General features: G+C 39.4%; 1 protein-coding gene across 1 annotated transcript; it reads left to right on the plus strand.

Moving 5' to 3' along the window:
* The first annotated feature begins 4,887 nt into the window (after positions 1–4,887).
* DEFB109B (defensin beta 109B) lies at positions 4,888–19,582 on the plus strand. The gene is made up of 4 exons (XM_044912798.1): positions 4,888–4,923; positions 6,450–6,513; positions 14,245–14,283; positions 19,377–19,582. The coding sequence occupies exons 1-4, from the start codon at positions 4,888–4,890 to the stop codon at positions 19,580–19,582; spliced, it is 345 nt and encodes a 114-aa protein (XP_044768733.1).
* The last annotated feature ends 2,396 nt before the right edge of the window (positions 19,583–21,978 follow it).

A 21,978-nucleotide genomic window follows, 5' to 3' on the forward strand; every position in this document is an offset into this window, starting at 1 on the left:
ATTCTATAGCTCCTGATGATGTAGGATGGAATTTGGAACTGAACATTGTAATTGTTTGTGCTCACTTCCTCATTATGGTTTTTACCAATAGCAATGATTTTTTTTTTCCAAGAGGATCTACAATGTATCTTACAGCTTTATCAGGGAGTATTCACTGTTCTTCCTTCTTTCAACAATGAACATAAAGTTGAAAAAGAAATATCAAGTATTTGATATTTCTATACAGGGAATACTCTTGAACCAATGATTTTTTCATGATATTTCTTTATTCTTTCTCTCTCTCTCTCTCCCATTTGTCTCTCTTTCTCACACACACATACAAACTCAGCTGCATAATTGTATGTAAAGGATATAGGGTCATTTGTATGGTGATTTTACATATTTGTATACATTTACCTCTTTAACACATGGCTGGAAAAGAACTGAAACACAACTGTGACACCTTTGGCATCCTCACATCTGAACTCATGTCCTAGGGAAACAGTTTAGCTAGAGGACAGATGTGTCCTTTTATTATTAGCTATCTATTGTTGCATTACATATTACCCCAAACTTAGCAACCTAAAATAATAAGCATTTACTATCTGGGGCACCTGGGTGGCTCAGTTGGTTAAGCATCTGCCTTCAGCTCAGGTCATGATCCCAGAGTCCTGGGATCGAGCCCCACATCGGGCTCCCTGCTCAGCGGGGAGCCTGCTTCTCCCTCTCCCTCTGCTTCTCCCCCTGCTTGTGACCTCTCTCTCTTTTTCTCTCTCACTCAAATAAATAATCTTTAAAAAAATAAGCATTTACTACCTAAACAATGTGTGTGGTGAAGCTCAGGTGAGTGCCTCTGGCTTGAGGGCTCTGATGAGGTTGCTGTCCAGCTTTTGGCCTGGATTAGAGGTTCATCTGAAGGCTGGACTGTGGGTGGAGGGGAGGAATCTGCATCCGAGCTCACCCATGTCATTGTTGACAGGCCTCAGGTCTTCATTAGCTAATTGCTAGTCATCAGTCCCTTTCCATAAGGCAGCTCAGAACATGGCAGCTGGCTTTACTCAGAGTAACTGAATAAGCCAGTGAAAGGGTTAGAGAGAGTGCCCAAGATGGAAAAAATGGTCTTTTTATAACCCAATCTAGGAATTAATATCCCATCCACCTGCTGTAGCCTATTCACAAGTCCAGCCTCCTCTAAGGAAAAAAGTTGCATGCAGGCATGAACACAAGGAATCAGGGATCACTGGGGACCATCACAGAAGCTGATAATCATCTGGGGACCATCACAGAAGCTGATATCATATCCAACAGAGGAGATTTTCATCCAGAGAGTGCAATTTAGGTTAAAACAAATCATAATGATTATTCTGCCAAGATAGCAAAGGACATCTATACTGGGGAAAATTATGCAAAGTCTTTAGCTATGATTGAATTTCAGTAGTGGGATTCCAAGCAATTTAATTTTTTCATACTTTTCGGTGTTTTCCAAATTTTCTATAATGCCAGGTTTTAATTATAAACCTTTAAAGAAATAATAAAAATCTATTAAAAAGGCCACAAAATCTAAAAAAAGGTTGAAATATGTTTTCAACGTAACAATGTTGCTATAAAGATAAAATACCAAACTCTTCTGAAGCATGCTCTCTATCATCTTTGTTATGAAGTCTTTCCTGACATTCTCATTATTCCTCCCCACTCCTACCCTTTGGTAGAAATAACCAGGAAAGTAACCACTATCTCTTCTGGGTTGTGTCCTTTTCATAGCCTATTGCCTGCACCCACTTAACTTTCCATCTCCCATTATCTGATTGCAATCGATCTGTTGTAGCCCTGGTTTTTACTGCGCTGCCTGATGCACAATAGATACATAACTTATGAGCAATGATTGTACCCGCATGTGCACATGGAAAATAGTAGAGAACACAGCTGACAGCAAGGATGTCTTGAGTCTGTGGGAAATGGACAGCATTACCATCCATGTTTTCTCATCCATGAGCTACCACCACCTTTGTGTACTTTGGCCCTGGAGATTTCCTGTGGGAGACTGAGTTATTCCCCTTTTGTTAGGCTCTATTAACCAAGAACAAGCCACAGGCTCAAGGAGCATTATAAATAGCCATGGACCTGCCATGCTCAGAAACCCCAGGCTCCAAACATGTTGATGCCTCTTTTCTTCAATGGCCATTCAGCCATGAGACTCCATGTACTTCTCTTCATGCTCCTCTTTTTGACCCTCTTATCTCCAGGTAAGGTGGTGGCTGGTTGCCAGGGTCTGCCATCTGGAAGTCTATCTGGCAGGTCAGACAAGACCCTGGATTTATAAACCTGATATCAACAGCTTCACTAGGATTATAATGGGGTAAAATAGGAAACAGGCCATTCCTTTGCCATTATACCCACTGCTTGATGTGGTCTCATTCTGCTTTATCCTTACTTTGTGCTTTGGGATGCCCTGGTAAGGCATGACAATTGGCTTGTAGACAGGAAGATCTGAAAGGATTGGATTGAAGTGGCATCTACAATTTTATCTACTCACCAGGTCAGAGGAAGAGATGAATGGAATCCCATCAACAGTAGCTAATGCTAAAGGCATGTCTTGGGGAAACTGTCATAGAAATAGTTGGCTCCTGAAGGAATTTAGAGATCAGTATTTAGTAATGATACACAGCCCTCATTATGGGAGAGACATGTCCAAAGCTGTAAAAGTAGGATGATCATATGCCTTTTTTTTTTTTATCCCAAATAGACACTTTGGGAAAGTAAGTAAATGGAGCACTATTATAACTGTATCATGACAGCAGGCATAAGTTAGAACTGTCCCAGCCAAACTGGCCACAGGGTCACTCTGTGTAAATGGCATAGACACGGAATAGGGTTTCAGAACGAGGGTTACAGGGAAAGGTTACTGAGAAGACCAAGTGCTGCTCTGTATTCTAGGAAGAGATTCTTTTTTTTTTTTTTTTAAGATTTTATTTATTTGCGAGACAGAGAATGAGAGACAGAGAGCATGAGAGGGAGGAGGGTCAGAGGGAGAAGCAGACTCCCTGCTGAGCAGGGAGCCCGATGTGGGACTCGATCCTGGAACTCCAGGATCATGACCTGAGCCGAAGGCAATCACTCAACCAACTGAGCCACCCAGGCGCCCTCTAGGAAGAGATTCTTATGACAAATAACAATCACACAGAATAGGTACCAAAGCATAAATATAGTCTTGAATAATGAAGCAAGTAGGAGGAACACGCGCTTTGGAATACTCATGTGTGTGCTATGTAAGAAGAAAATGGCTGAGCTGGGAAATGGAGACAATAACACAAAAGGTGATGCTCTTCAATCATAAATCCTTAGTGCTAAAATGGTCATTAAAATTTATCAGGTTCGGGGTGCCTTGGTGGCTCAGTTAGTTAAGCGTCTCTCAATTTTGGCTCAGGCCATGATCTTGGGGTTATGAGATCAAACCCCGTGACAGGCTTTGCCGTGGACATGGAGGCTGCTTGAGATTTTCTCTCTCTCTCTCCCTCTGTCCCTCCCTCCCTCCCGCTCTCTCTCTCTTAAAAAAAAAAAAGTTATCAGGTTCAGGGGCACCTGGGTGACTCAGTTGGTTAAGCATCTGACTCTTGATCTCAGCTCAGGTCTTGATCTCAGAGTTGTGAGTTCAAGCCCCGCATTGGGCTGCATGTGGGCATGAAGCCTACTTAAAAAATACATAAATAAAAAGATAAAAGTTATCAGGTTCAAACTTATCATTTTCAGATGAGATGACTGAGGTCCATAAATGTACTTCACAATTCAATTTAAGTATTCATACATGCACCTGAAAACAATATGTCAGGGTTGCAGGGTTTAATAATCAACTATGCAGAAAGGGTTTAAATAGTTTGTAGGTCACACAAGATGAAATGGTGTCATTTGGATCAAGTATGTTATGGAAACACTTATTAGGTGAAATAATCTTTATGTTTGCACCTGGAAATATTTTCTTTTGGCATTAAAAGAGGATTTGTTCAGAACATACTAACTGCCAGGCACTAAATTTCATATTGGGTATTAAGGTATCAACTAAGAATATCTTACACACTAACTATCCACTATGACTAAAATAGAGAAGTATTTCCTGCCTTAATGGAGCTTCCAATGTTAACTTTCCATGTTGTTCACATGCTGCTATTTTTATCCTCTGACAAATTTTGGACAACTTTAAGGATAGGCTGAATCAAGAAGAGTGCATTCATTTCCTCATGCTGACAACAGTCCATCAGTCAGACAAGCACGGGGTTCTTCAGTCTATAAGCCCCTAACCAGGGAGGAGCTCTGAGACTTGAGTAGTCCAGATGCTGCCTTCTTGCTCTTTTTCCTCTAGTGGTCTCAGTTCTCCCACCTATTCCTTTTGCTTCCATATCTTCTTCTTTCACTTTTATCCCTCCTTTGAGGGCCTCTGTGGAAAAGACTGCCATCTTGTAGTTTTGCCCCTAACTTCTCAACCCCCAAATATCTTTTTATTCAGTTTCAATAAAGTTACTAGTCTGTCATCTTATATCCAACATATACTATCATCCAGGCACTTTTCTGAGCTTTAGGCCTAAAAAACGAGTAAGTCATATTACTACGCATAAGGATCTGAAAGTTTTATGGGAGGACACAGAGAGAGAACTGAATGATTATATCAAAATAAGTGAAAAGTTAAAGCATGGATGTTTGGGAAAATGGGGTTAGAGAGGAAGAGAGCAAATTCTTTCTGTGAGATTAGTCAAAGTACAAAAAAGCCCACATAACACTGATTTTATAAAAGAAATCATGATTTTATCTGCTTGTAAATGAAAGATGATTTGCTAAGTGAATCTGAGGAATCTGAGGACTGGAGGGGGCTTCAGACACATGAATGGACATGAGTAAAGAAACCAAGATGTGACAGTCATGGCGCATTACAGGTTCAGCATGCAGCATGTTGAGGTGAGGTGATCGTGCCTGACGGCTGGCAAAGAGAATCAGAAGCAGCCCACAGAGGGTCCGAAGGGCACATGCTGAGGGAGGAGGAGCTCGCCATGTACTGACTGGCTCTGAAAATGGAATGGACAAACTCATTTGCATTTAGAAATATCTCCTTAAGCAATGAAGAAGATGGGGCAGCCTGAAAGGGAATGATCATGGGACTTTACCTATAAGAGAGTACGACCAAGCAATAACTCGGTGAATAGAGGGACATGTGAAGGGAATATGTAAGAGCTATAACTGATTATAGTTAATGAACAAATGAATGTACTGGAATGATAATTCTTGGGCTCCTGAATAAAGTCAAAGGGCATTAACCTAGAAAGAAAATACAGTAAGGAGAATGTTTGTTTTCATGTTTGTTTTTGAGATTTCAGACAAGGACAAAATCAGGGCCAGTTTCAACATCTTGAGTTTTAGGAACCTATGCATCTTTCAGGTGGAAGTGTGTAACATTGAAAATATAGGACTGGTATTCAGATGAGAAATCACTGCAGGAGTCATATCATTGTTCAGTAATTAGTGTCTAAAGCTTCAGGAGTACCTGGGAATGCTTAGGGGAAGCTAGTAGCATGAAAAGAGAAGACAAAATAGAGAAGATGAGAAAATGGAAGTAAGGGGGTGAGAGGATAAGAGAAAGGAAGAGAATACCATTGATAGAACCAGGACAAAATGCCACACATACTGAGCAAATGCAGAAAAGTTGCTAGGAGTCTGTCAGTGAATTAAGAAAAACATTGAGCTGATGAGCATCAAACCAAGTCAACTAATAGTAGCAAGACTTTCAAGAAATCACATGCCACCCAAAGATTCAGTAAAGTTGAAACTAAAATAAGGTCATAGGTTATTTTCACAAGTTTTCCCTAGCTTTATTTATATATGATTGACAAATCAAAATTGTGTATAGGTAAGGTATAAACATGAAGATTTGATTTCCGTACATATTTGCAACGACATGGAGGAACCTGAGGACATGATGCCAAGTGACATAAGTCATACACAGAAAGAGAAATGCTGCATGAGCTCAGTTATATGTGGAATCTAAAAAGTTAAACTCACAGAAACATTGAGTCAAACTGTGGTCACCAAGAACTAGGGATGAAGGAAACGGGGAGGTTGTAAGTTTTATGGAAATACACATATGTGGAAGCTGGACTGCACAGCCATCAGGCCCCTACCTGTGATGGTGTACCAGTCTCCTTCCTTCCCTTTGCCAACAGTTCTAGAGTCCTTATGGGTAACCCAAAGACCATTATTTTGAATGCCAGGTTTATCAGTGAGAAAATGAAATCTTATTTAGACAAAAATGTGGTTCATGCTAGCAGTTCAATCAGGAATGAACTATGTAGTGTCTGGTCAAACATACAAGCTCAATAAATAATGTGTAGCAAGAAAGACAGTGTGGATAGTTTTGTTTTGTTTCGTTTTAATTTGCATTATTCCACGTGAGGCTAACAAGAGTTGTGACCCATATTGTCATTTCCCAGGCCTTTAAAGAGAGTATCTATAAAACTAAAGAAGAAATTGAAGATAACCTGGAAACTGAGGATAGTATATTGTTCTAAGAATAAATATCTGACCTTTTGGTGGTGCCTAAGAGACTATAAGACAAATATTCTACTGAAAGAAGCCTATAAAAGGACTTTCAGCATTTCCACCATTTTCATTCAGAAATAATCCAAAAGCAACATGAGTGAGAAAAAGAATTGAAAACAGCATCTTCAAATAAACTAGGATATAGATGGAATGTGAAAAACAGAGGCACATGACACCACACTCCAGGAGGTTCCATCAGAGAACACTTCTAGAAGGTAAGGGGCACACCCTAAGAACAAACTCGAAAACATTCTTTTGCAAAACAAGAACAGAATTCATGGGCAATTCATGAGAGCATCCCAGGGGTCAGTAGTGGACTTGACAAACAGATAATTCAGACTAAACCAAGAATGGTGTTAACAACTTATATATGCAACACATAATCTATAGGTGAATCTGGAAGGGGAAGAGAGACATTATATTGTGAATAGCCATGTATCTGCTTATCTCCATTGGTCTGAATAAAAGTAAGAGTTAACATAATTAATACAAGATATTGGTTATTAAAAGTAACTCGTGGCACACACCCTGCACAGAGCTTTTGGTCCAGGAAAAACTCATTTAATTCAAAAGCAGGAGTAATGAAAAGTTAACAGCACTGGAATCTAAACGAATTTTTTTATATGTCATGAAAGATGAACAAGCAACAAAAAATTTTAAATTCTTAGACCCAGCAATCCATTCCCATGGGACTATATCCTATAGACATATTTCATCTATATGCTAAGCAGCATGTGTATAATATTAATCATCACAATATTATCTGTAAAAACAAAAGACTGGAGATTACCTGACTGGTTTCCATCAATCAAAGCATAGTTAAATAAATAATGGTCTGTCTATATATAAAGATGTTCTGAATTATTTAAAGTAGAATGACAAATCAATAAGACAAGAAAATGAATGATGTAGAAGAACTAGAAATGAAAAGCATTTAATTTTTCTTATTTGCAGTTGATACAACAGTAATGACACATTTAACTATTGTAATGCTGATGGAAATTTCATGTTTTTCTGGTTGCTGGCTATTATAAATAATCTTACTATGAAACTTCTCTCACATATGTCTGGGTTTCTCTGGAGTGCCATCTTAGGGATAGAATGGAGTCTTTTCAGCTTTACAAGGTAAAAATACTCTTCTCAAACTTGGATAAACCAATTTAGAAACCCATCAAGTGTTTGAAAGTGGTAGGGATTAAAAATAGATGTAGAATTAAAATACTTGACAAAAAAAAGTAAATAATTGGGAGGAGTTAAATGAGGATGACAAAGATGTAAAGTCATTGTATTATATAAGGATAAATATTTTGATTAATTTTAGACTTTGCTATATTAAGAACATATGTTTTAATTCTATGAGAGCTACTACAAGAATGGAAACAAAGGTTTAATTTCCCAACTAATAGAAAAAAATGAGATGATTAAAATAATCCAGTAGAAAAGAGAAATTGAGAGAAAGAAAATGAGTAGAGATTAGGCAAACAGAAAGCAAAGTAAGATGGTAGAATTAAACTCCAATATGTTAGTGACCACATTAAAATGCAAATAGGTTAATTTTCTACTTCAAATCAAGGATAATTAGTGCTTATTTTAAAAATCAACTAAACTCAACTGTATGGTACTAAAAAACAAACAAACAAAAAAATCCAAAATCAAAACCAAACCAGAACAACAACAACAACAATAAAACCAAAAATCCACCTAAAATGAAAGCATCCAGGAGGTTAGAAGGAAAAGGAGGGTGCTATGGGCTAAATTGTGTCTTTCCAAAAATGCATATGTTAAATCCAAGACTCAGTACCTCAGAAGTGACCATATTTGGAGACTGGGGTTTTACAGTGGTGATTAAGTGAAAATGAAGTCATTAGGGTAGGACCTAACCCAGTATGACTGGTGTCTTTATAAGAGGAGGAAATTTGGACACAGACACATACAGAGGGAACACAGTGTGGAGATGCAACGAGAAAATGGCCATCTACAAACCAAGGAGATGGAAGGGATTCTTTCCTCAGGTCTCTCATAAAGAATCTTAATGCACTACATCCAACTACAGAATGCAAATTTTTAAGTACAGCCAAAGCATTTATAAAAATGGCCATACATTTAAGCAAAGCTGGCGGCATCACAATTCCGGACTTCCAGCTCTATTACAAAGCTATCATCATCAAGACAGTATGGTACTGGCACAAAAACAGGCACATAGATCAATGGAACAGAATAGAGAGCCCAGAAATGGACCCTCAACTCTATGGTCAACTAATCTTTGACAAAGCAGGAAAGAATGTCCAACGGAAAAAAGACAGTCTCTTCAACAAATGGTGTTGGGAAAATTGGATAGCCACATGCAGAAGAATGAAACTGGACCATTTCCTTACACCACACACAAAAATAGACTCCAAATGGTTGAAAGACCTCAATGTGAGACAGGAGTCCATCAAAATCCTAAAGGAGAACACAGGCAGCAACCTCTTCGACCTCAGCCGAAGCAACTTCTTCCTACAAACATCGCCAAAGACAAGGGAAGCAAGGGCAAAAATGAACTATTGGGACTTTATCAAGATAAAAAGCTTTTGCAAAGCAAAGGAAACAATCATCAAAACCAAAAGACAACCTACAGAATGGGAGAAGATATTTGCAAATGACATATCAGATAAAGGGCTAGTATCCAAAATCTATAAAGAACTCATCAAACTCAACACCCAAAGAACAAAGAATCCAATCAAGAAATGGGCAGAAGACATGAACAGACATTTTTCCAAAGAAGACATCCAAATGGCCAACAGACACATGAAAAAGTGCTCAATATCGCTCGGCATCAGGGAAATCCAAATCAAAACCTCAATGAGATACCACCTCACACCAGTCAGAATGGCTAAAATTAACAAGTCAGGAAATGACAGATGTTGGCGGGGATGCAGAGAAAGGGGAACCCTCCTACACTGTTGGTGGGAATGCAAGCTGGTGCAGCCACTCTGGAAAACAGTATGGAGGTTCCTCAAAAAGTTGAAAATAGAGCTACCATATGATCCAGCAATTGCACTACTGGATATTTACCCCAAAGATACAAAAGTAGGGATCCGAAAGGGTATGTGCACCCCAATGTTTATAGCAGCAATGTCCACAATAGCCAAACTGTGGAAAGAGCCAAGATGTCCATCGACAGATGACTGGATAAAGAAGATGTGGTATATATATACAATGGAATATTATGCAGCCATCAAAAGGAATGAGATCTTGCCATTTGCAACGACGTGGATGGAACTGGAGGGTATTATGTTGAGCGAAATAAGTCAAACAGAGAAAGACATGTATCATATGATCTCACTGATATGAGGAATTCTTAATTGCAGGAAACAAACTGCAGTTTTGTTTGAGGGTTGCTGGAGTGGGGGGTGGGGTGGGAGGGAGGGGGTGACTGGGTAATAGACACTGGGGAGGGTATGTGCTCTGGTAAGCGCTGTGAATTGTGCAAGACTGTTGAATCTCAGATCTGTACCTCTGAAACAAATAATGCAATATATGTTAAGAAAAAAAAAAAAGAAGAAGAAGAAGGTAGCAGGAGGGGAAGAATGAAGGGGGGCAAATCGGAGGGGTAGACGAACCATGAGAGACGATGGACTCTGAAAAACAAACTGAGGGTTCTAGAGGGGAGGGGCGTGGGAGGATGGGTTAGCCTGGTGATGGGTATTGAGGAGGGCACATTCAGCATGGAGCACTGGGTGTTATGCACAAACAATGAATCATGGAACACTACATCTAAAACTAATGATGTAATGTATGGGGATTAACATAAGAATAAAAAATTTTTTTTAAAAATGGCCATACATTCAATCATAAAGTAGCTATCAAAATTTCAGAAGATCAAAATTATTAGTGTATTAAATCAACATGTTGCACACTTCAGACTTACACAATGTTTTATGACAATTCTATCTCAATAAAGCTGGAAAAAATAATAAAATTTTGAAAATTGGAAAAAAAATATCCTTGAACCTAATTTGTTTAAGCCAGAAATCATTAACAAAATTATAAGTATTTGGAAATGCAGAAATATTCTTCTGCAATAGGCATGCATCAAAGGAAACATCAAAATGAAAATTAACAAGTGAATCATACTAAAATAAGCTACAAGTCAAAATGGAGGGATGAAGGTAAGTTAGAATTTAGAGAAACAAAAGAGAGAGACACAAATATGTAAAAGAATCAGCAAGACAAAAAGTTGGTATTTTAAAGAGTAATACATTTTATAATATTCTGGGGACACTGATCAAGAAAAAATGAGACATATTTAAAATAACCATCTCAGGAAAGAATCGGTTTGAAATCACACCAGATGCTGCAGAGATTCAGAGAAAATGAAAGGGTATTATAAATTTTCACACTGCTTCACATCCCCTCTTGTGAATTTAGGAACTTATTAGCAACAATCCTTCCCTTTTCATCTTATCATCAATTTTCTTTCTACTGAATTATTATCATTAGCATACAAATATGCTGTTGTTTCTGTGATTTTAAGGAAAAACTTTTTTTTTCTTTTGCTCTTCTTCCAATGCTACACCCTTTTTTTGCCTCATTTGACAGTGAAACACCTCAAAATAATCATCCATATTTTTCACCTCTGGTTCTTCTCCTTGAATCCTTGATTTATGCTATAAAACCCCACACTCAGACCTTAAAAATTTGTCTGAAGTTCAGGTGTTTCCCTCTTGGCTCCAGCAGTAGCTGATTCCTGCTGCTATTCATCCACACATACAAGTACCTGTGGGTCCCCTGCCTTTTATTTTTTTATTTTTTTCCACATTTATTGAGATGTCACTGACATATAACATTGCATAATTTTAAGACGAACAATGTGATGATTTGATATATTATGAAACATTTGCCACACACCTCAGAAAATTTAACACGTCCTTTACCTCACATAATTACCATTTTGTTGTTGTTATGGTGAGAACTTTGCATCTCTACTCTCCTAACAACTTTCAAGGACACAATACAGAATTGTTAACTAGAGTCCCCATGTTGTACATTACCTCCGCAGAACTTACTCATCTTGTAATTTAAAGTTTGTACACTTTGACCAACATTTCCCCACCTCTCAGCCCCTGGCAGCCACCATTCCATTTTCTGTTTTTATGAGTTTGATATTAGTAGACTCTACAGATAAGTGAGATCATACAATGTTTGTCCTTCTCTAATTTCACACAGCATAATGCCATCAAAGTCCATCCATGTGGTCACGAATGGCAGGATTTCTTCTTCGTATGGCTGAATTCTATCCCATTGTTATATACATCACAGTTTCCTGATCCATCATCTGTTGATGGACTCAGATTGTTTCCATGTCTTGGCTATTGTAACTAATGCTGCAATGCACATGAGAATGCAGATATCTCTTCGAGATAGTGATTTCACCTCCTTCAGATATATACTCAAAAGTGGGATTGCTGGATCAGATGGTAGTTCTATTTTTAATTATTTGAGGAATTTCCATATTGTTTTCCACAGTGGCTGCACCAATTTACATTCCCACCAACAGTGCACCAGAGTTCCCCTTTCTCCGCATCCTTGCAGGACTTATTATCTCTTGTCTTTGTGATGATAGCCATTCTAACAGGTGTGAGGTGCTGTCTCACTGTGGTTTTGATTTGCATGTCTCTGATGATGAGTGATGCTGAGCACATTTTCATGTACTTGCTGGCTATTTGGTAGTCTACTCTGGGAAGATGTCTAGTCAAGTCCTCTGTCCATATTTTAATTGGATTGTTTGAGGTTTTTTTTGCTTTTGAGTTGTATGGCTTCCTTATATATTTTGGAAATTAACCCCTTATCAAATATATTTTCTCACATTCTGTAGGCTGCCTTTGCATCTTGTTGATTATTTCTTTAGCTATGCAGGAGCTTTTCAGTTTGTTAAAGTCCCACTCATTTTTGCTTTTGTGGCTTGTGCTTTTGGTGTCATCTAAATAATCATTGCCAAGACCAATGTCAAAGCAATTTTTTCTTATTCTAGGACTTTTGTAGCTTTAGGTCTTACACTGAGGTCTTTAATCCATTTTGAGTTAATTATATATCATATATATGTATCATGTCATCTGCAAACATAGACATTTTACTTCTTCATTTCCAGTTTGGACACCTCTCTCTTTTTTTTTTTTTCCCTTGCCTGATTGCTCTAGCTAGGACTTCCAGTACTATGTTGAATAGGAGTAGTGACAGTGGAAACACTTGCTTTTTTTCTGATCTAGAGGTAAAGCCTTCAAACTCCTCCACTGAGAATGATGTTAGCTGTGGGTTTGTCATATTTGGCCTTTATTATGTTCAGGTATGTTTCTTTTACACCCACTTTATTGAGTGTTTTACATGAAAGGATAGTGAATTTTGTCAGATGTTTTTTCTTCACTTACTGAGATAATCAGATGACTTTTATCTTTCATTCTATTAATGAGGTGTATCACATTTATTGATTTGCATATGTTGAACCATCCTTGCATCCCAGGGAAAAGCCATTCTTTATCATGGTATATGATCCTATTAACATACTGTTAAATTCAGTTGCAAGAATTTTTGTATCTGGGGGCTCTTGGGTGGCTCAGTCGTTTAAGCGTCTGCCTTCGGCTCAGGTCATGATCCCAGGGTCCTGGGATCGAGCCCCGCATCAGGCTCCCTACACAGTGGGGAGCCTGCTCCTCCCTTTCCCTCTCCTGCTCTCCCTACTTGTTCTCTCTCTCTGTCAAATAAAGAAATGAATTTAAAAAAAAAAAAGAATTTTTGTATCTGTCTTCATCCAGAATATCAGCCTGTAGTTTTATTTTTCTGGTATTGTCCTTACCTGGCTTTGTTATCAGGATAATGCTGGCCTTGTCAAATGAGTTTGGGAGGGGCGCCTGGGTGGCTCAGTTGGTTAAGCGACTGCTTTCGGCTCAGGTCATGATCCTGGAGTCCCGGGATCGAGTCCCGCATCGGGCTCCCTGCTCGGCGGAGAGCCTGCTTCTCCCTCCGACCCTCCCCCCTCTCATGTGCTCTCTCTCTCTCTCTCATTCTCTCTGGCTCAAATAAATAAATAAAATCTTTAAAAAAAAAAAAAAAATGAGTTTGGGAGTGTTCCCTCTTCTTCAAGAGTTCAAATGCAGGTCCATAAGCAGCTGTGGGGGTCTTGGCTGTTGGTGTGCACTTCCATGGCTGCAGGATTTCGCCATCAGCAATGGAAGCCAAACACAGGCATCAGACCAGAGGTGTGCAAGTACATAGCCCCAGAGTGCATGCATGGCATGGGAGTCAGTTGTGGGGGTCTCCACTGATGTCTTGCAATCAAGAAGCTGCAGAGGCCTAGGCTGGATGCTGGTGTAGGTCCCCAGCTCTGGCAGGGGGCAGGGCAGGGGAAGGAGTAGGAAGGGACTCAGGTGGCTGGTATCAGTGAAGGAGAACCCCTGTGGGGTGAAAACTGGGGGAAATCTGCAGGGTTGATTGGCAGCTGGGCTGCCCATGGGTTTCTTCTACAGCAAAAGTTGCTGGGGTCCTGGCAGAGCAGGTCACTGGGGACAGCAGTCACAAGCTGCTTGTGGCTGTTACAGTAGCCCCTGCTTTTCTCCTCCATCCCTAGCCACCTCCACACATTGCTGCTTTGCCGGTCTGGAGAGGGGTGGGCATGAAATTGAAATGGGTCCTTCAGGTGGTGCCCCAAAGGCTGGGGAAGCTGGTTGCTCACCCTCCTCCTCTCCCCTGGTAGGGGTCTCTTTCTAGATGGGGGCTTCCCTGTTGGTGCTGAACAGTGCTGACCTGGAGGATGGGGTGGCACAGGCAAGCTGAAGCTGTTCTATCCCTTTCTGTGCAGTTATTCTCAGGCTTTTTGTCTCAATGTGTTGCTCTGATGTTTCTGAAGAGGAGAGCAGCGCTCTTCCAGGGTGGTGTTTGCTCATGGATAGCTGTCTAATTGCTGATCTTCGTGGGGGGAAGGAGGCTGAGGTCTCCCACACCACCATCCCGGTGATGTCACCCCCTCCCTTTCAGTAGGGCCCTATCACTTTGGATTTTAGTTAATTCAATTTCTTTGAGAAAGCAGCTCTGTGCTGGGCTATTAAGTGAATTATCCAGCTTGCTCTCTTTGTCAGAAAAAGAACAATTTCTTTTGTAACTTTTACATCCTAAATAGAAGTTCACTTCTATTCTTTTTCAAATCTCATCTGTTGGAGAGCATTATTATTACTATCATCAATTTACTGGTATTTACTAAAATTCCACTTTCACTCTGAGGCCACCTTCTTTCTGTGCTAAATTCTTTCTTCATGGTGTATGTCCTCAAGGATTTCCTTGGCTATAGAATTCTTTTTTTTTTTTTTTTTTTTTTTTTAAGATTTTATTTATTTATTTTGACACAGAGAGAGAGACAGTGAGAGAGGGAACACAAGCAGGGGGGAATGGAAGAGGGAGAAGCAGGCTTCCCGCCAAGCAGAGAGCCCGATGCGGGGCTCGATCCCAGGACCCTGGGATCATGACCTGAGCCGAAGGCAGACGCTTAACGACTGAGCCACCCAGGTGCCCCTTGGCTATAGAATTCTTGGTGGTAAATCATTTCAGTCTTTATCTGTCAATTTGTAACTCTTATCCTTATTCTGGAAAGAAAGCATTACTGAGTATCCAATTCTACACCAGCGGTAATTTTCTCTCACAGGCCATTCTTTTTTTGGCTTTCACTTTGCTGCCATAGCTTATTATTTCTTTTTTTATTATTTTTATTTTTAAATTTATTATTTTTAAATTAGTATTTCAAGTTTTTGTCCTTTTTTTTCAATGTTTTTATGATCTAGCATTTGTTTTGTTCTATAACTTAATGTGAATTTCTTTTATATTATCTGTTAGGAATGCTTTTTTATCTTGATTCTGTGGATTTGTATTTTTCCATCGTTTCAGGAGAATCTCTTTAAGCACTGCCTCCTCTTGTTCCTCTCTTGTCCCAGAATAAATGTGAGACCTTGTGTCTTAGTGCTAAGTTCTGGGTAAATAATTTAGATGTATCACTTCATTCACTAATTTTGTCTAATGATTGGTCATTAATATCTTAGTTATTTTTTTCAAAAAATTTTTTCATGTCTTGAAGGCTCTATTTTTCAAACCTGCCCACTTATTCTATCATCTGTATTCTTTACTTCTTGTTTGTACAGCTTTGTGATAATAGGTTTAATTTCTTTAAATAATTTGATACATAGATGTTTAATTATTTGTCACATTGGCAATGCCAATACCTTTAGTCCTTGAGGGTCCAAACATGTTGTTTATTTCATTAACTTTTGCTCATGGTGTCTTATCTTCCTGATGATTTGTCACAGTGAAGTCATGGCTTATCCTTAGTCCACCAGAATCTTATGGGTCTAAACTGGGAATGTGTCTCTGTGACCATCCAAAGCTGCCACTGTGAAACCTCCTCCATGTTTATTTCAGTACCCTACCCCAGCCAGCCAACCAATCCAGAGGGCCCGCTGCTTAATCTTCAGTTCACAGACTTGTCCTTGAAGAGTGAGTGTTCTAGAAAACTGCCCTACTACCTTCAAGAACAGCAATATTTCAGAGATATTCTCTATGATCCATTTATTCTATAAAGGCAGTCACTTGAGAGTATCTAACTTGCAATTGTGGCCAAAAGCCTGAACCTTTCTTTCAATCTGATATTTGTTTTGTATCTTCCAGGAATTTGTTTCTCATGTACTGATGGTACCCTGTGGTTTGGGGCACTCCTAGAGATTCTTTCAAAATGCTACCTACATAATTCAAATGGCATTTGAGCAGGAATAGAAGAGGAAAAGCAGTAGGCTCAAGTCATCACTGCCTTTTCTTCTTATGGCTTGTAGCATTGTCCAAAAATTTCAGGACTCTATTAATGTAGTGTCAACAGTGGACATTCTTCTTTCCCTTCTCATTTTAATGGGATTAAGGCTAGTATTTCTCTATGAAATGCTATATGGATTTTTGTGTTCAGATGAGTTTTAATTTGGTTAAGGTGATATTCTTCTCTTCCTATTTTTAAAATAACATTTATCAGAAATCATTGATCAATCAAATTGATTTTCTTTTCAATTCTCTCCTTCTGAATACATATTTAAGTTACTTGATCAACTGGATATATTGCATATGTCATTCTGCTAACAGCAAAGAGGAACATTATCACCAAATCTTAATCTAAAAATATTATCTTACCATTCTTAGCTAGGAATGGCTTCATAGGCAAGTATAAACAAAAGTAATGTGATGACTGAAAAACTCTTATTTGGTAGGATCTGTCCATTACTGAGTGGACCATCAGTTACCTCATGGGTGGGAAATCCTTCACACTACGCAAACTCTCAATACAGAGGTGAGACCCATTAAAGCTTAACTGTCCTCCTTCTACCTCTTTCTTAGGTGGCTTATCTCCTGGGCAGTCATTTTATTTTGAGGATTGCAGTGCCAGATCATCAGCTCTGCCATTAGTTTCCTATTAAATTAACTTGGCTATAGTGTAAGTCACCTATAGGAAATAATGGTCTGGATATGATAACAAATTTTCAGTTTTTTAGATACAATTGAAAGGATTGTTCAGAACATCCACAAATTTAGTTTTTTCTTCTGATACACCCAGTGACTAAGGTACATTGAGTTAGGTAAATCATACCTAGATTCAGAGAGAAAAAAATAACTTCTGCTTGTTTCTGAGCTGACTGAAACATGACGAAATGGATTTCTGTGTCTGTAGAATAGACTAGTACCACAACCAGTATCCACATGATCTGTTTTCCTGAAACTTCACCCAACCCCTCAGCTACACAGATAGGAGGACAAAAGGAGGTGGGAAAGGTAAAAAACTGAACATTTTATTTTATTTATCTGAGGGAGAGAGTGAGCAAGAACGAGTGGGGAGAATGGCAGAGGGAGAGGGAGAAGCGGACTCACTGCTGAGCAAGGAGCCCGATGTGGGGCTCGATCCCTGGACTCCAGGATCACGACCTGTGCTGAAAGCAGATGCTTAACTGACTGAGCCACCACCCAGGTGCCACAAAACTGAACATTGTAAAAGAAGAATGAGCATGTCGATTGTTAAGGGAGCTGAAGTAAGAGGACTGCAGAAACAGGTACAGAAACCTGCAAACTCACTATAGCCTGCGAGTAACACGGGATCTTTATTCTGTCTTACCTCATCTCATGTCTTATCAAACATTTTTTTCTGTAATGCTCAACCTACACAGGTCTTTCTGTTCTTCCAATAAACTAAGCAAGGGACCTTGTTCTTGCTATTCCTTATGCCTATAATACCCTCACAGGAATATTTGCTTGTCTTTTTCATGCCCATCATTCAGACCTCAGTTCAAACGCTACCTCCTCAGAAGGCCTCTCTCTGTCCCTTCTATTAACTGCATCCTCCAGACTATATCTGGTCGATTACTGTATTATTTTGTTCTAAACACCACTTTCTGAAATTATCTTAGCCACCTATTTTTGTATGATCGGATTTTATTCCCTGAAGATAAGTCCTGTGAGAATAAAAATCATTTCTTCCATTTTCACTGTTCTATTGTTAGTGCAAAGAAAAATGTCTGCTGAATAGAAGATACTCTGCAAATATTTATTGAAGATCCACATAAAGGAGTAAAACAATGAAGAAAATGGCATATTTAGAACATAGATGTGAAAGGAAAATGAAATGGGGTCAGTTATGAGGTTTTAAAATGGAGCTGGGGGGGCGCCTGGGTGGCTCAGTTGGTTAAGCGACTGCCTTCGGCTCAGGTCATGATCCTGGAGTCTCGGGATCGAGTCCCGCATCGGGCTCCTTGCTCAGCGAGGAGTCTGCTTCTCCCTCTGACCCTCCCCACCTCATGCTTTCTCTCTCTCTCAAATAAATAAATAAAATCTTAAAAAAAATAAAATAATATAAAATAAAATAAAATGGAGCTGGGAGGCCATTTAGGAGGTGGGCCTTATGCACGTCCTCACTCGTGAAACCATAAACTTTTGAACTGGGCCAAATTGCAAATATTCCAAGGACTCAGCCCAAACACCTGCAACTTGCTACAGTAAGAGATTTTGCTTAGTGAGATCCTAGCAACCAACTAGATTCAGCCAAAATTAGCTTCCTGCCGCCAACACCAATCAAAAATTCTTTGTGAACAATGTATACAATGCATTCCCTTTTTGCTTTAAAAACCTCTGACTTTTGCTCCCTAGTAGGACACTATCTGGGCTGTTACCCGAATCTCTATACCCCAGATTGTGATTCTTTGATCCCACATAAGCACTCTTGCTTAATGATGGCCTCCTCACAATTTTATGTGGACATGTATATTGTTCATCCCCTTGTTGTACCATTGTGACATTTACCAAAGTTCTTTTTTTTTCCTAAAGATTTATTTATTTATTTGAGAGAGCGAGAATGAGAGAGAGAGAGAGAGAGTACATGAGAGGGGGGAGGGTTAGAGGGAGAAGCAGGCTCCTCGCTGAATAGGGAGCCCGACGCGGGACTCGATCCCGGGACTCCAGGATCATGACCTGAGCCGAAGGCAGTCGCTTAACCAACTGAGCCACCCAGGCACCCACCAAAGTTCTTTTTGAAGCATAAATTAGTAATGTCAGGAACTTACAAGAAAAGGAGGGAGGGGCTTGTTAACACTTGGGCTGTTGGGTAAAAAAGGACAGTGAACGTGATGGAACAATTGAATAGATCTTTTGTCCAGCTTCTTCTCTCCACATAGAAATGCTCATACCAGAACCCTTCTATTCTCACACTTAACAGTGTTTCAGGTCTTACATTCCACTGATGAACTAATTATTTCACTGTCTCTCTTCTTCTGCAGTAAGAAGTGGTTTGGCTTCTGGTGAAAACCATTGTTTAAATCTGTCTGGCATTTGCAGAAGAGACATCTGTAAATTAACAGAGGATCAGATTGGTGCCTGCAAAAGAAGATGGAGATGCTGTAGATCGTGGTGGATTCTTATACCAATTCCAACACCACTTATCTATTCAGATTATCAAGAACCCCTTAAGCATAAATTAAAATGAAACTAGGAAAAGCATCAAAAGGAAAGTTCTTTGCATCTAAAATCATTGGAATATAGATCCTAAACACTTCCAGCTTTATTACCAATTCCTATTACCCCTTGTCAATAAAAATAAATAAATATGGATTTCAAATCTCCAGATACTACTTCTTTGTGACTCATCTTTAGATTCAATCAATCTCTTTAAAAGTGAAAAAGCCCATTTATGTAACAAAAATATTTTCTGAATTTGTCAGAAAAGGACCAAAAGAATAACAAAAAATTTGCAAATGAAGATACAGTTATACAAAACATAGTTAAATAGACACATGGTACAAAGGAAATGCAAAATAGAGGGGAAATACAGAAAACCTCAGGGGTGGGAAGAGCTGTAGGTTGGGAAAAGGGAGAAAATTGGAATAGGGCAGGAGGAAATCATTTGGGATCGTACATAATGATTTTTACTGTATGGCAGATAACTGGAAGGAGATGAAAACAAGAAAGGACAGAGAACGAGAGCTTGCAGATCAACAGAAATGTACATTACATAATCTAAAAGGTAAAACCTCAACCAACAGAGAGATTTTTACATTTCCCTCCTACAAAGAAACACTGTGATCATTTAGAGAGTCTCAATCTTTTATTCTGTGAGACAAATAACTCCCCGTCATAGGACCTAAACATTTTACTGTAAAAATACAGTGGTGTCTTTCAAGAGCAAGCCATCAATATCCCTCTCTAAATAGACGTTCTGCTGCTATGTAACTCCTGACTGTAAGTCCATCCTCTCTCCAGTGTCATGAGGTCTCATTTTCTGTCCCGAGTGTGGGAACACATCAACTCAACAACATACCTCAAAGTAGACTCTCAGAAAGAGTCTTAGTTTTCACTCATGTAGAGAATTTTGATGATTAAAGAGATGTAGTTTGGTAGTGAGGACTCCTTTCTTCTATAATGCAGTATTTATGAAGTCTTTTTGGCTTTGTTTTTAATTCTCAGAGTATGGACGTTGTCCACAATAATTTGGTGGAGTGTTAACTCACTTTAGGGCAAAATTGAGCTTAAAACATTGGAGATGTACTGCAGGTCATGAACTGAGTGCACTAACAGTGAAAGATCCTGATGGTTTGCTTGCCATTTCTTCCTCCTTTCCTCCTCTCTCCACTATCGGGGGATAAACTGGATAAGCACCACACCTGAGTTGCATTTGTTTTACAAAGACTGTGCCTTTTTTGGGTTGATATGATAAACTGAGCCTTTCAGCCAATCAGTGTAACCCTGTATTACTTATCCATACCCTGACTTCACAAACTTGGGTGCCCAATATTGGTTCCTCAACTAGACTAACTTCCTGTGAGTGTTCCTGAGCCTAAGAGTTCAGTAGAGACCTTTAATCTGGCTTAGTTCATTTAAAACAGCATGGCATCCATTATCTATAACTTGGAATTGGGGTGCCAGAGATGACCCAAAGAGCTTGCTTTCCTGACTTACCCTAGAACCATTATGTCTCATATAACTCAGGAAAAAACCTGAGACACTATATCCTAATGAGATGGAATCATAGTTCTGGGGGGAGGAGGATTACAAGAGAAAGACAGAACCTTTACAGATATGTGGGGAAGATTTCACAACCTTGAAAGAACAAAAGGCTTTGGCTGCATCACAACTGCCATCAAAGAGAGATGAGCAGACTCTCTGTGGTCCCCGAGGGAAAGGAATTGGTGGCAGGTTCCAGAAAGCTGCTCTGCCCACTTTTTTATCTTGTTCTCTGACTACAGAATAATCTCCTTACTCATGAGTATCTCCGTTCAAATATCTTTTCATTAGTCGTGTACAGTAATAACATCTTCTGTCTCTTGGCATGTTTTAAGCCATTTTAATCAAAGCATTCTTCAAATATTTAATTGACACTGGACCTTAACATCCTGTCTAAATCTGATTGTTGGACATGCCACACTTCATTTAGTAAGCCAATATGTTGACTAAGTTCCATGAGACAGTGTGTGTGTGTGTTGCATGTTTCCACCGATGTTCAGGCTCGAAATACTGGACTAGGGATATCTAAACTATAGGGGATCATTGTAAATGACAGCAGAAGAGGAGGTCCCAGATCTTGTCTTTCCACATTAACACTGATTGAACCACCAGCCATGGATGAAAAGACCTTTCTGAGAGCTCTGGAGTCCCATTGAGAGATGGCAGCATGCCACTCTTGTACAAAATCTGACAACAGCCATATGGAAAAGGGTAAGAAGAGTTCCACTTCATCTGTTACTTGTCACCCCCTGCTCCAGGATGGCAGAGCTCAGCACGGAGAGAGATGCCCTCAGCCTGTGATTTCTCTCATAGGGGAAAGAGAAAGTGCAGTGAGCAACAGCTTCCCCTTGCTGTGGGGGCACTGCCTGAGAGGCTCATTTC

Source organism: Neomonachus schauinslandi, chromosome 2 (assembly GCF_002201575.2).
Source record: "Neomonachus schauinslandi chromosome 2, ASM220157v2, whole genome shotgun sequence".
Classification (NCBI taxonomy): domain Eukaryota; kingdom Metazoa; phylum Chordata; class Mammalia; order Carnivora; family Phocidae; genus Neomonachus; species Neomonachus schauinslandi.